We start from the raw sequence: 16,417 nt of genomic DNA on the forward strand, positions 1-16,417 counted from the left end.
CAGTCAGTTAAGCGTTTGACTCTTGGTTTGGGCTCAGGTCATGATCTCAGAGTTTGTGAGACTGAGCCCTGCATCGGGCTCCATACTGACGCGCTGACATCGTGGAGCCTGCTTGGGATTCTCTCCTTCATTCTCTCTCTATCCCTCCCCCTGCTTGTGCATGCACTCTCTCTCAAAATAAGTAAATAAACTTGACAAAATAAATAAAACCAGGCTGATCTAACACAGAGCAAAATTTAAAGGAACTACAGTCTGTAGAAAGCCCAACATACTATTGCTATTTAGCAGAAATGACAAGGAAAGAAAAACCAAAGGCTAAGTAATTTCAAACGTCTTTCCTCAACATTCCATTTCAAAACATTTGGGATTTGTATGCAGCAATTTAAAAACTGCTAGACAAATTAGCTACACTAAGCAAGAAATGAGATACTATTATTATTATCTGTACATGTTCTTATTAAAGAAACATTAATCTATTATGTCTGTAATTTAATAAAATCTCAGACCAAAAGGACTTAATTAGAATACTTGGATTCATGTGGGTTTTAATAGCTCTCCATAAAAATCACTTCACTGAAGTTCAAAATTGTATCTTCAATGAACTGTTTCCGAAAGAATCTAGTAAGTTGGCACAGGCATTTCTTTTCTAAACAGAAAACTATCTTTTGGAGGGGAAATTATAATTGGCACTGTAAGTTTTATTTATCATCCATTGAGCTCATTAAATCCACTCAACTAGGGGGCGCCTGGGTGGTCAGTCAGTTTAACGTCCGACTTCAGCTCAGGTCATGATCTCGCGGTTTGTGAGTTCAAGCCCTGCGTTAGGCTGTGTGCTGACAGCTCGGAGCCTGGAGCCTGCTTCCGATTCTGTGTCTCCCTCTCTCTCTGCCCTCCCAACCCCCCAAATAAACATTAAAAAATTAAAAAAAAAAAAAAAACACTCAACCAGGCTAAAATGACATCAAATATGCTATTCACTGACACAATGTCAGTCAACATAGCACTAAAGTTTAATGCTATGTGACCTAATCTGTAATCAATACGTAGTGGTTTTATATATCCCCAATCCTTTTAAGCTCAAACAAGTCTCAGTTTTAATCACCTGTTCCAGGAAACATATTTTGGTTATTTTTCATTTGTCAGAAAAGCACTTTCTTTCGGCCTAGTCTCCTAGTGAATTAAAATCCTATATAAGTAGCTATACTGCACGACTCCAAAACTGGAACTTCATTTTTTTAATGTTTATTTATTTATTTTGAGAGAGAGACCGCACGAGAAGGGAAGAGGGGCAAAGGGAGAGAGAGACTCCCAAGCAGGTTCCACACTGTCAGCAAAGAGCCGGACATGGGGCTCGATCCCATGAACTGTGAGATCATGACCTGAACTGAATTCAAGAGTAGGTTGCTCAACCGACTGAGCCACCCAGGTGCCCCCGGAATTTTGTTTAAATGCTAGAAAGGATTGTGCCATTACCTCTTCTCCTTTTAAGTTAGTGTGTAATAAATTTAAGTAAATATTATGACTTCTGCCTCTCTTCTCACTTTCTTAAACACTGCTATAGAAGAATGAATTCTGACAACTTACGAAATGACACAGACACCACAAGAAGCTGCAAGACAACAAAACCCAAATTTTTACAGGAGATTGGAAAGGATATTTCTCTTTCCACTAAAGAAAACGAGACTGGGAAATCTACAAAATTAATAACAAACATACTTATAAAATAATCAGGTGATCTCCACTCTATCCTCTTGGTAGGCTAAATAGAAGATATCTTCTATTGCAACAAAGTAAATTAACCCAGCACAAAATGCAATGCTTGTTGCGCTGTTGGCCTCATAGAACATAAGAAAAATCTCCAAGAATACCAAATGAGAAGAAAAAATGAGGCTGACCATAATAGGCATGGTTGCTCAGAGGGTAAATGCACCAAGCCGTGGCCTCAAGGCAAAGTAGGGACCGCAGGAAAGGTATTAGGAACACACCTGAATTCCTGGCAAAGCAAATTCAGAGCTTCTCAAGGAAATCATCTTCCAATTAGGTTCCAAGTTCAACCACAGAGAAAGATGAACAAAATATAAATTTTATAATTAACCAGATGAATTCTAGAAAAAAAATCTGCTTTTCCCAAAATCACATTAAGTTTATAAATCAACAGGCAAGCGTGCAAGGAGCACTCTAAAGCAAGAGTAATGAAGGAGTAGCCCTACCAGATACCAAACATAAGAATTAGAACTATCACAATGGCAGAGAAAGAGAAACATCAATGATACAAAAATGGAAAAGCAGACCAGATCTAAGTACACGTATCGCCAGAATATACTAAGTGGAAAAAAGCATGACAGGGAACAGTATGTGGTATGCCACTATTTATTTTTTATTGGGGGGGGGGAGGGAGGGGGAGAGACATGTATTTGCTTGTATACACATAATATATTATGTGGGAGAAACCAAAGACACTGATGTTGGGATTTATTTCCCTGAAGATTCTTTATACCAATTTTGGTACCAAAACAACTATTTCTTTTTTCTTTTTTTTAAGTTTATTTTGAGAGTGAGTGGGGGAGGGGCAGAGAGAGGGAGAGAATCCCAAGTAGGCTCAGTGCTGTCAGTGCAGATCCTGATACAGGGCTCGATCCCACAAACTGTGAGATCATGACCTGAGCTGAAATCAAGAGTCGGATGCTTAACCACTGAGCCACCCAGGCACCCCCCAAAACAACTAGTTGTTATTGTGGTATTATTTTCCAAGTGTAAATGTAAACCTGAAAATACATTCAATATATAGATCAGTTTTCTTCATTTTGGTTGAGAAATGGTTATTCTGCTTAATCAGTTATCACAGATAGTATGGGGGGGTGGGGAGGGGAGGAGTCACCAGATGGCCCAGAAGGGGATTCCAAAATAGATTTACTCAGAGGGGGTAATGATGGTAACAGTATTTCATTGTTTCCTTTTTTTTTTTTGTCTTTTAAACTGTGAATCATACAGTCTATTACCTAATCAAATAATATTTGCTGGTCCAATATCCACACTCTTACACAGGACATTTTTTATCCAGCTTCCCATGACCAAAATACCCCTTGCTATCTTAATTAGTTTCTGAATTCAGAGAGCAAGTTCAGGGTGAGGAGGATACGTGAAAATCTCTCAGACTTAAACACAGAAGCTAAAATGATAAAACCCTGAAAAAGACAGAGGAAGATCTTCAATACACTGGACTTGACAACAATTTCTTGGAAAGGACACCAAAAGCACAGGCAATAAAAGAAAACACAGACAAACTAGAGTTCATCAAAACTGAAAACGTTTGTGTGTCATAGGACACTGTCAAGAGTGACAAGACAGCCCACAGAATGAATGGGAGTCAATATTCCCCAGTCTTAATTGCAGAATGTATAAAGAACCCTGAAAACTCAGCAACAAAAAAGCAGCACAATTCAAAACGTGCTGTACCAATTTCCACCAGCCATGTACCAGAGTGCTTGATTCTCCTAGATTCCTGCCAACTCTGAATTAGTAGTAGCAGTGGCAGAATGAAATTGCTCAGTTTGGCCAAAACGGAATACAGAAGGTAAGTCTCAGAATTAATTAAAAACAAACCAAGTCCACAGCACGATATGTCAATTATGCCTTAAAAATATGTATTAAATTAAAAAACTCTATTGAATAAATACGTTAAAAATACATTAAATAAAAACAAAATTAGGACCCTCGCGGTCTGCACTAAACTTTAAATAAAAGGCATTACAGCATCATCCTCTAATATTTTCTCAAAAGAATGAACTAAACTTCAAACCCCAGTTATTAATGTGCCAGTTCCTAAACAGGGAATTGAAATTTTTAAAAACTAAGTGACATATTTGAATCCCTCTAGGTAACAGAGTCCATGAGTAAACTACCAGAAATTTAACAATATGTCACACATTCAAGAAAAGGGAAAATTTCACTCATGGAACCGAACTTGGGTTTTGCTTCTAAAAATGACATGAACAGTTACAAAATTACATAAACAGTTAACAACCATTCAGGACTAATCATGACAGCAAGTAACTTATTTTTTCCGAGGGTCTTGTTTTTGCTCTCTGAACACTGATGAAATTCTTTTAAGAGATAAAATACATGATCTATATTTGTTTTTACTAGAAATGTAAGGCCTGATGTTTGCCTTATAAGCAGCACTGACAAAAGCTCAATGACTTTTGATTTTGAAGAATCAAGGGGTAAATGTTTTGGTTGTGTTTGGTAAAGCCTTGCTTTAAAAATAAATAAAGCACAGCCCTCAAGCTTTCTTAAGACTACCAAAGATCTCATAAAAGTCCATTCCCTCCTTGGCCAAGGATGCCTCATCTTTTCGGAGTCACGAACGGTCTACGAAGCTGGCAAGAGCTACGCAAAAATGCACCCAGACACACACAAAATTCTGCACAGACTGTCGCGTTGTGAGGGCAGTGACACACACCCAACACACCCTCCCAGGGATCGAGGGTTGTGAACTCCTACATTAGGCGATAAAAAGGAAAAGAGAATATTCCCAAGAACTACCACATGCTAGATTCTTTATAGAAATTCAATTCTTTATATAATCATTTAAGCTAGGCATTCATAACCCCACATTATAATTGAGAAGACCAAGGCTGAGTAAGAGAAAGCCAACTGCCTGTGTATAGTTTTTAAGCCAGGATTAAAATTAGGTTCTGAGTTCATAACCCATGCTGCTTCCACTACTTCTGAAGAACTAATTCAGAGGTCACGAATATATTCAACATCCTATGCTCAAGTAACTGTTGGAAAAATAAACACCTACCCTTCACTAGCAGCTCTGCTACCTTCCCTCAGAAACCACAGACTACATTCTACTACAAATAAGATATGTGGATATAAACTACCCGTATGTTGAGAGTAAACACATACTGTGGGTGAAGTCACCTCAGTACAAAACCTCATCATTAGCATGTACTGTTAAACAAAACAAAACAAACTATAGAAAGATTACTCAAGACAATCATCCCGGAGACTTTTACAAGTCTGCTGCACCAGATAAACTGTAACACTGTTTCAAATAAAAAGGTCTAGATAAAAATCTTTTTCAATCAACCTTATGAAAATCCTTGAGGTCAGAAGGAACAGATAATATCTTCATTTCAGAGATGAGAAAAATAAGGCTCAGGATAGGCTAATCAACTTAGCTAAGATTCATCCGGTTCATTTTTTTTCAAGAATTGGTACAATACCCATTTTTTTTCCTGGCTTATCATCTTAACTCATTCACAGTTGATTTTATCAACAAAATATCCCAAGCTACCTTAGGTGTCTGTGATCTTTGAAGACTACATAGCGACTATTAACAACTTCCGGATGCCACAGCAATTCGGAGAAGAACAAAAAGCCTGAATCGTTATGGCTTCTGGTAACATGTAGGAAGCACGTGAATTTGATGTTAAGAAATTAACAGTGAAAATCACGTTATTTCACACAGCCAGGATTATTCCAAAATCTTAAACCAATTCTTTCTACCTAGATCTACTGTTTTACTTACGTATGCATAACATTTAAATATGCACGTGGGCATATAGGTAGGTAGTATTGGAATCATTTAACAGCACTGAACCTCGATTCCTTCCCTGTTAATCTGTCTACAGTCACACTGTTAGAAAAACAGGAAGGCAAGATTCAAATCTAGGTTTCCTACATGCAAACCCAATACACTTTCCACTAAGCCCTGCAGGAGTAACGGTATGGGTGCGCCCAATTCACAACATTTGCCCTACAAACACAAACAGTCACACTATCATCCACACCCCTAACAAGTCTCGCAGCCTATTTTAGTCAAGCACAACAGACTATTTGCTGATAGCCGCAGAGATGAAAATCAAACTTCCTGTGATACGTGTGTGAAGGGTGGAGGAACCCAGGTCCTGTCGCAGACCACGGATGGCTGCGAGCGGTACTCACCCGTTTTGGAGGGCAGGGCTCATTCTTCGCATCAGTCATCCTCCCGCTTTTAAGTGCTTTCCTTGGGTGCTTGATGGTTGTTCTTACGGCAGGTCGACACACATAGTTCTCCAAGTTCTTTGGAGGTTTTTTAGTTCTCTTAGCCTGAAGGCCAATTTTCAATTTCACGTTGCCCTCTGAAAAGTTTGTTTCTTTCACTGAAAACTGTTGCTGTGCATCAGTCAAACCATCCTCTTTCCCTGCTTCACTGTTTCTTTCCCGATTCCACTTGCGAAGGTCCTCCTCCTCTTTCGCGTTGTTCTCTAGCTCTCCTTCTCTCTTGCTGACCACTGTGCCAGTACTGACGGCAGAGGGACTCTTCCTTGAAAATCCTTCGGAGTCAGAACCCAATCCTAACATAGCAGTATTTCTAGGGTCCATCACAAGTGTATGTTATTGCCAAGGAAGCTTATGAAAAGTTTACAGAACTGTGTTCCATAAAAAACAGGGATCTCCAAAACTCGCAACCAGCATCTCTTTCTCTGCAGGACAGACCACAACAAAAATTCATCAGAATAGAGGCAACTATCAATTAATGTGAAAAATGGGTAAAAGGGGAGGAGGGACGAGGAGGTCAGGAAGAAGCCCAAATCACAATTAAGACTAACCAAAATGCAGTACCAAATACATGTAAATTGATTTATAAATTTAAAATTTTAGAATAAGCTTATTATTCCACAGGTATCACATACAAGCTATTGTGCTACACATCGTGGTCTGAGTGCTCCAACCTTTTGCAAGGTTTTAGGCTTTGCAAAGGGTCAGGACTCTTAGGTTGGAATTATCCTTGCTGCTGGTGTACAATTCAGCTCTGAATTCATTCACTCATTCATTCATTCAAAATATTTCTGAGCTCCTATCATGTGCCAGGCATTGTGCAATAACCTGGAAATACAGTGCTCAGGAGAACAGATCCAGCTCCTAAATTTACAAGCCTTATACTCTAGTGACAAAGACAAACATTAAACAAACAATGATACAAATGATTTATAACAATTGTTATAAAAACTTTGAAAACCAGATATTTAATTTTACAAGTTTGCCCGTTAGCAAACAGTCAGGTGGCATGCCTTAATTCCCCAAACCCATAAAATATTTTTTCCAAATGCATAAAATGTTTAAATCAGCATGCCAAATTATTATTTTACAACAGATGTACACCTTACCTGAGAATCTGAATAGTCTACCCAGGGCAACCCCCTTCTCAGAAATAGTGAGCCTCAGGGAACCAGATTACCATATAACCAGAAGGCTAATGAATACAAAGCCAAAACAATTCACTACTTTTGAGGATTGACAGACTATATATATGCACATAGCCAACTCAAGATCCAGAACAAGTATCTGAAAAAGAGAACACCCTATTCGTTAGAACATTCCATTGATAAAGTAGAATATTTCACAGTTTAAACTAGGTGCTTAAGACTTTTCTTTCCAACAAGATTGTAAGATTCTCAAGGATGAAGATCACAGAACAATTTCACAACTCCTACCAGAAATGCAAGTCAAATGCACAGCCCAGTGCCTGAGAACACAGCAAGGGTTCAAAAGGAGGTGCCAACAATTAATTACTACTAGTAACAGCAGGAGCACAACATTTTCAGCACTCAACGAATACTGGCCAACTGACTGACCTCTTCAGTTTGTTCCCACTCTATTCATTCACAAAAGTGGCTGCAAGGGGAACCTTCCAATCAGCTCCCTCGGACAATTCTTGCAGTCTACCACCTCAAAGATTAACACTTCACAAGAGCTTCGGGACCTTTCATAATCGGGCTCTAACTGTTCAAACCTGCTTATCCCAGTGATTTAGTCCACTCAGTTTTCCTTACTGTCCCTAACAAGTCATGATCATTTCTGTTTCTGTGCCCTGTGCTTGCTTTCCCTCTAGAAGTACAAAGTCCTATCTTTCCCACGATGGTTCACAAGCCTGGAATTTAACTCTGAGGACCACAAGCTTATTCATAAACTCACTAGTGACAAAACCTGATCAGACCTGATCTGGATCCACTTGGGCCTTAATCACCACAATTTTTGTGAATCGTCATACATTTCAATGCGGAAGTATTAATGTGCCTGATAAAGGAGCACCACTCTAAACATCACAGTGGAAGTAAGCCAATCTACAATATCTTACTCAAAGCAAAAAACAAAAACAAACTTTGGGATGGTGGTTTGTGGACTTATGTTCTCACACCTACATTTAAGCCCGCGCTGACCTGATCCTTCCCTGAATACCTATTATCAGTATGGGATCACACTTTGAATAACTGGCTTTTTTTTTTTTTTTTCTTGCTGAACATTTGTCAACGCCACCCTCCAATAGGCTAGAGTAACGGCGTAAGCTTTATGAGGGCAGGGACCCCTTCTGGCTTGTTCCCCACTGTATCCCCAGCACTTGGCACAATGTACAGCACATATTTCAGCACCCAATAAATAGGTGAATGGATGAATGACTTTGAAGGCCCCTGTAGCTTCTAACGCAATGTCTGGTGTGTAGAAAATGCTTCCCCTTTTCTTTTTTACAGGAATTCATCTTGTGTTGTATCAACAACCCTATGTATGAGTCTGTTCTTATAGGTTCGTTATATGTGTTCCACAGAAGTGGATTTCTATACGCTTCCTACAATATCCAGCACGAGCAACAGCTTCAAAATCACATCTTAACCTCTTCTGTCTCTGTGCCGTCCAAGCCGGTGTAAGGAAAACAATCACGCTCACTGACCTCGCTTTACACTCCTAAGCACCAACCTCAACTGGACCCTCGGTGTAGCAAACCCGCTTCCCAAACCCAGCATCGCCTACACTGCGTCTCCAAGTCCTCTCCACCCTCACGGACTGTGCCTCCGCTCTGATGATGGCAGTGGAAACAATCAGAGGAAAACTGCTACGAGGTCCCCCCAGACTGCATACCTTCGCACCTCCTGTGTCTGCTCCCACAAAGAGTCTGCCTTCCCTCCTATCATAATATACTGCCAACCCCTCCACTTGAGCACAAAATCCCACTCTCGCTGCCTTCTCCAGAGCATTATTCAGGCAACCATCCTCTGTCCCCTTGCATCATCTGCACCTCACGCTCCTCCTCTGGCCGATGCCCATCAGCACGAAAACATACTACAGTATTTCTCATCTAAGATATCTGCTCTTGCCCCCGTATCCTCTACCAGCTTCCCATGTCTCTGTTCCCCCTTACAACTTTTTCAAAGGGCAGTCCAGACTCCCCACCTCCAGATCCTCCACTTTTCTCTGCAGTGCCCTGACCACACTTTCACCACTACCTCTCCACAGAAAACGCTGGTCAGGGTCACCACTGTGCTCCACGCGAAGTACACCCATCGGGTGTACTTAGGACCCTCGTCCTCTACTGGACTTAGCAACAGAAGGTGACTTTTGGGACCCCTCTCTGGATTCAACCTCAGTCTCCTTTGTCAGTTTTTTCTTTTCTCCCTGAACCTTAAACACTGGAGCCTCCCAGGGCATAGTCTTCCCTTCTCTAGCTACACCCACCTGCTAAATGAGCAAATCTAATCTTTTGGTTTTAAATTATATCTAACACTATTGATTAATGGATCTTTTTTTTTTTTAAGTTTTTATTTCTTAGAGAGAGAGAGGAGAGAGGAGCCAAGCAGGCTCCACGTTGACAGTGGGGAGGCTCAAAACCAGGAACTTTAAGATCATGACCTGAGCCAAAATCGAGAGTCGGACACTGAAGCAACCGAGCCACCCAGGTGCCCCAATTCACAAATTTCTATCCCCAGAGAGAGGCCAGCTGAGAAGACTGCCTCAAACTCCAGACTCCTGTATCTAAATGCCTACCTGACACATTGCCTGCATGTCTAACGGGTGCTGCAAGCTCAGGTGTCTAAAATCAATTTACCTTCACCCTCACTCCCCCTCCATCTGTCCTTCCCACTCTTCCTCATCTCAATAAACAACTCCAGCTGGAAATATTTGGACTCAAAATTCCTAATGATCCTTGATTCCTTTTGCTAATGCCCCACATGTCCATTCAGTTGGCAAAGTCTTTTTTACCTTCGAAATACATGTAGAATCCATTTCTCGTTAATTTGACAGCTATCAATCAGATCCAAGTGATACCTGACCTGGACTGTTGCAAATGTCATTTAACTGGCTCCATTCCTCAGCCCTTTGTAACGCTCTACAGTCTTCTCAACTCAGCAGCAGGGTGATCCTTTTAATCAGATCATGTCACTCCCCTCCCAAGGGCTTCCCGTATCACTCCAAGTGGAACCAAAGTCCTTACAATGGTCTAAAGGCCCCATTTACTCTGCCAGATAAACCCCTCAGCTTCTTTTCCATCTCTTACCAACCTCCCCACTTAGTTCTGAGAAGGGGGTCAGGGGCACAGGCCTCCTCCTTCTGTTTCTCAAAAACAAACTCGAACTACTCCTTTGGGAGGGCCTTGCATGTATCGTTCTGACTAGAACACTCTTTCCCACGATAACTGCACACTTTGCTTCATGTCTTTGCCTAAGTGTCACCTTATAGAGCAGGTGCTCCCTGACAATCCTTTATGAACACACCCACTGTCCTCTTCTGACATTCTGTCCTGTTTTATTTTTTCTCCACCACTCTTCTCACCACCTGGTGTACAACGCATTTCGTTACTGTTGATATCTTTCCGTGGGAATGTCAAGTCCACCAGGAAACAGATTTTTGTCAGTTTAGTTCAATGTAATGTCCTACACCTAGAACTACACCTGGCATATAGGAGGTGTTCAATAAATATTTGAATTAACTGCATGTCTTATATAGGATGTATCTCATTGGCTTTAATTTGTTCCTTTTCTAGTTCTTTTCCCCACTTCCTTCTTTTTTTTTTTTTTTTTTAATGTTTATTTATTTTGGGGGTGGGGAGGGGCAGAGAGAGAGGGAGACAGAGGATCCCAAGCGGGCTCCAAGCTCTGAGCAGTCAGCGCAGAGCTCGACATGGGGCTCGATCCCACGAATCGTGAGATCACGACCTGAGCTGAAATCAAGAACTGGATGCTTAACCGGCTGAGCCACCCAGGCACCCATGTTGTTGTTGTTTAAATCTTCTTGTTTCTTAATCTTTAATACCCATCCTGGGTTTCATGTTACTAGTGAACTGACAGATTTGCTATGTATGTTTTTGGTTAGTTATGAAACCAAATCTGTTCTAGAATAAAAACAAAAATGTACACAAAACAACTGTTTTTATATTCACTACTCACAAGTACACACATTTAAAAATTTCCCTATAATTGTTCTTTATAATGAAAGAATTCCAGAAGTCTTAATATGTATTTATAAACGTGAGGCAGAATTTCAGTATTTCTTCCAAACAACTCAAAAGCATTTTTTACCAGCACTTAATTCATTTTTAACACATTCCAGAGAAGGGTTTGGAGAGCATGATTCTCTTCATTTTAAAACGGAAAAACTGAATCCAAGTGACACAGATTATATAAACAGCAGAATATCAATAAGCTAAAAAAGGACTTGAAAACAATGATCACTACCCTAGAAATGTATGTAAGAATAGAGAAATACTGTTTCCCTCACTTGATCAAAGAGAAAAAGAATAGCATGCCTAAGGGCATATTCTGTGAGTCCACTTAGTCAGTGAGCCCGGAAAAGCATGATTGGCAAACGCTATACACCAAATTTAAGTGTTTCTAGTAAAGATAAATCCAAATTCTGAAGATACTTCGCAGCAAAGAATGTTTTTTTATCGGCTAAATGTAAACTGCTTAAAAACCAGTCCCTACAGAATGCTGATTTTAAACTTTCAAAGCAGTGTTCCTGGTGAATGATACTCTGTCGCAAAGATTTTGGAAAGGTATTTACACAATCTAGGTTCTCCATCCAGGGGCAAGGATGCCATGTTGTTACACAATATACTCTGGTTCACACTACAATGTATTAGTAGAGAAACACAGAGCTAATAAGGCTGCTAGAACCTCTTCACTCTAAGAGGCAAATTCCACGTTCACATCACATGCAAATTTGGGATTGAAAGTATGTCTTCAAATCGCTGAGACCATCCAGAACAGTCTAGTCCAAATTCAAGGGAAGCTAACACTAAATCTATAGCATGAAGCTCTTTTGCCTCGATCATTTTAGCTGTGAACAAACTTTTTAGAAGACTGCTAATTATATTAATAGGATATAAACATTCTATCAACACAAAGTATGATAATCTAACAACGTGTCAGATATCTATAAATTTACAAAGTAAATCACATTTCACAGTGATTTATGAATGTCCTATTGCTGTACATTCTGCAATATGACAATACCCAGGCAAGCAAAACAAATACAAAATTTCCAAACAGGAACTAATCAAACTTGTTTTTACCACCACACCCTATTCCCTCTATAAAGTGACCAGTACCTACTCACCCACACCCCCCATACTAATCTCACATCCAAGTAACAAACAACGGATCCGACAAAAATACACAAATTCACTGTTAATACAATGCTCTGGTCTGTGAGATACTACACCATTAGGGAAAACAATCCCACTAAGTTTGGAGACTGTCTTATGTAGATACCTTGTCTATCATGAGAGCCGGAAGGGAATTGACACACTTTGATAAACACTATTTAGCAAGGCAATATAAAATCAACTACGTAGTTTCTAAATACTACAAATATTGAGTCCTTACAGTGTATTCAGCACTAGTTACATAAAAAAATTTACCAAGCTCCTAACACATGAGAAGCTCTGTGCTAATGTGTTATATAGATGATCTCGTGTAAGCCTCACCATGAGGTAGTTACTATTATTATTCCCTTTTCAGGGATGAAAAAACAAGTTAACAACCAACAAAAGGTTGAACCCAGGTCTGTCTGACTCCTCTTAAATACCAAGTTACGCTGCCTCCCAAAGGCCATTTTTGTTCCTGCCCTGACTACCCCTCTCTGCTACACCTGGCGTATACTTGGTGTGTGAAATCCCCTCTTGTCTTCCATGGTCACACATTCCAGGGGCTCTCCATCTACCTCTGTGATCATTATACCACTTTCTTTATGGATTCATCAGTCTTAATCTATCCCTTCATTCAATATTTAGAGAACCTCAAAATAGGTTTTGGGAATTGTGACACCCACTGTAGATATGGTTGTAAGTAATATGATACGGTCCTAGGTCTCGTGAACTTTACATTTTGGAGGGGAGGGGGGCAGATAAATGACTAATTATTTAAACATGCAATAACAACTTATAATGAATGTGAAGGTACTAACTTTGTGAGCTAGCTTATCAAGGAAACTTGCAGGGGCAGGGAATATAATGTTAGAAAAACAGCTAACTCTAATCTGAAACCCAATCTATTTGCCTGAAATAGCCAGGCAAAATGTGGAGGTAAGTATGTTCCCAAATTAGAGAACAGTATGTGTAAAAAATCCCTGAGGTTTGTAAAGATTAACAGCAGATACACCAAAGGGGGTGACAGCACAAAACAAAAATGGAAAGATAAATGAAAATAGCTTGCAAAGAGCCTTGTTGGGCTATATTAAGGATTTGGAATCCAAAAAGAAACTCTAAGCAGGAGAGTAACAAGATAAATTTACATTTTAAGAAAACCTCTCCGCCTGCTGTGGAAGAAAGATTAGAAAGACAGTAAAAGTTGATTCTGGAACACCAGTTATTAGAGAGGTAGCACTGGAAATTAAAACAAAAAAAAAAAAATGGATGCATTGGGACATACTGCAGGGGTGTTAACTGATTGGATTTGTTCACCAGATGCAGGAACAGAGGGAGAGAACTGAAGACTCAAGCAAGTGGTGGTACCACTGAGACATCCCATCACAAATACTTACCCAGAGCCCATCGTGGACAAGAACTGGGGGTACAGCAGTGCACAAAACACAAAACCCCTGCCCTCATGGGGCTGACATCACAGAAGTTGTTTGCCAGGATGAGACAGAAAGAGGAGACTAAGAGTTCAATGAGAATGTTAAATGTCAGATGTCTGGGACACGCTGAAGTGCAAAGGCCAAGCTGCCAGCCCCGAATGCCCGCACGGGACACCTACGGAGAGAGTCAGTAGGACAACACTACATAAATATATAATGGAGTTTTAGAAAAAAATGTTTTTAACCTGGGAAGAAAGGTAATTTATCTGAACTCCCTCTAAAATGTAAGAATAGCTTTTCTTTCTTTTCAGGTAAGTACACTTACCTGAAATTACCGCATTAGCTTAAAATAAGTAAAGTCTAGTTTGTCTCATCTGTGATCATGTCTTCTCTGTGGTCTTTACCAAACACACTTAGAGACTGTAACCACTGTTCTGTTTCTCAACAGTAAAAAAAACAGATATAAATGAACTATAGAAGATTTAAAAAAATTACAGCACGCTATGTATCTTTCTCCTGGCTTTCATGCTCTTACAATGCTTATAGATGACCAGCCTATTTCTTAGGACTTACCACCCCAGCTAAGTGAGCACAGTGCCACAGCTAAGTGAGCACGAGCCACCAGTGGCTCTTCAGAAACGTGGCAGTCATCCTTGACTCCTCTCACTCTCCTACTCCCAACGTCAACCTGCCACCAAAACTCGTCAGTTCCACATAAATAATGTCTGATCACACCCGGTTCTAAGTCCACTACCGTCCACAACAGCAGATCTGACACAAAGCAGGGCAGCTTCCCACCTTCCCTGTGTATTTAACCTTGTTCCCCCCCCCCATCCCTTCTCTAAGATGTGGCCAGAAATATAACTTTTTTAGAATTTTTATTTATTTTGGGGCACCTGGGTGACTCGGTTGAGCATCTGATTTTGATTCAGGTCATGATCTCACACAGCTTGTGGGTTTGAGCTCGGTGTTGGGCTCTGTGCTGACAGCTCAGAGCCTGGGACCTGCTTCAGATTCTGTGCCTCCCTCTCTCTCTGCCCCTCCCCTGCTCATGTTCTCGGTCTCAAAACTAAATACGCACTCAAAAAAAATTAAAACTTTTAAAATACATTTTTATTTCTTTTGAGAGAGCATGCACATACATGCACATACACGCAAACGTGCAAGTGGTGAAGGTGCAGAGAGAGAGACAGGGAGAGGGAGAGAGAGAAATCCTAAGTAATCTCCACACTGTCAGCGCAGAGCCCAACATGGGGATCGATCCCGTGAATCATGAGACCATGACCTGAGCCAAAATCAAGAGTCAGATGCTCAGCTGACTGAGCCACCCAGGCACCCCCAGAAAATAGGATTTAAAAATAATCTGATTATGTCATTTCCCTGCTAGACCAAGGGAGATCTTAAGTGCTCATGTAGCATCTGTAAGTCTCTTAACACTCATCATCCTAGTAAGTTATGTGCTTTTGGTAAGTTACATGCACAATACCCAGATTTTCCACTATAGCATTTGCTCCATGAGACTAAGAATCCTGACTGCTTTATTTCCTGAAATATCCTTAGCAAAGTACCTGGAACATAAAAGGTATTCAATAAATATCTACTGACTGAATAAGCAAACATACATATTGCTGTACTTTAAGTTACGTATATAGACAATGACTAAAAGACAAGAGTGAAAATGAAAATATTAAAGAATTGGCATTTTCTTTAAATATCATACAATCTTATGCTGTTATTACGATTTAAAAAATAAACACTGTGTATCGCCATATAATTTGCTCTTCAGAAGTAAAAGGGTAAGCAGTATACTAAATGGCTTAAGACATTTTATACTGAAACACTGATATTACATAAATCACTGAAATCACAAAAAGCTAGAACATCTTCATAAAGATAAAATTTGAACTATGTTCCTAAATAATTTATACACCATAAACAACACTTACAGAGTTGGATAAAGCTTTCTTTACTCAACTACAGAACATTTCATTTAAAAGAGTGTGACAACCACCAATAACTTCTAACTTTCAAAGCACTAATCACAATAAATCCAGCTATTTTCACACTTATGTACTGTATATAGTTCTTAAATTTCAAGATGCCAGAGACTTAAAAAGGATTTATGAATCACTGACCACATTTTCAGGAGAAAATTTTTTTAACCACTACCACAATAAATGTAATAATCAACTGTGTTATTTCCTAATTTTGGAAACATTAAACTGGGAGGAAAGAGTGTGTCTCATGAACAAGGAAATACTATATTATAGCAACAAACTAATTCTAGAAAGTCAAACCAGGAAAGTAAAATACAAGACATAAATCACAAATAGTTAGCCACAAGGGGAAAATACATACAAAAAGCATTCCCAAAGCTAAATCCTGGGGGGGAAAATCACACTCACTATCACACAGATAATCTAATCAAACCTTGCTTAGCTCTTCCTGAGAAGTAGAGTTAACAATGACTCAATTATATAACCTCAACTCTGTTTTTTAAAAAAGATGGGATGGGGAGCACCTAGCTGGGTCAGTCGATGGAACACGCAACTCGATCTCAGGGTTGGGGTTCAGA

At 39.8% G+C, this 16,417-nt stretch overlaps 1 protein-coding gene across 10 annotated transcripts in view; it reads right to left on the minus strand.

The window, feature by feature from the left end:
* Window positions 1-16,417, minus strand: part of ASH1L (ASH1 like histone lysine methyltransferase) — a 196,958-nt gene that overhangs the window by 161,281 nt on the left and 19,260 nt on the right. For 9 of the 10 annotated variants that reach the window (XM_086693033.1, XM_086693032.1, XM_086693030.1 and 6 more), the window contains exon 2: window positions 5,956-6,476. In XM_086693033.1, coding sequence (XP_086549159.1) covers window positions 5,956-6,375 — 420 coding nt within the window. In that variant the 5' untranslated portion in view covers window positions 6,376-6,476. The remainder of the gene's footprint in view (window positions 1-5,955; window positions 6,477-16,417) is intronic. The other variant, XM_086693027.1, reaches the window with a different exon arrangement.

The sequence above is a fragment of the Puma concolor genome, chromosome E4 (assembly GCF_028749965.1).
Source record: "Puma concolor isolate L17-30 chromosome E4, mPumCon1.1.hap2, whole genome shotgun sequence".
Classification (NCBI taxonomy): Eukaryota; Metazoa; Chordata; class Mammalia; order Carnivora; family Felidae; genus Puma; species Puma concolor.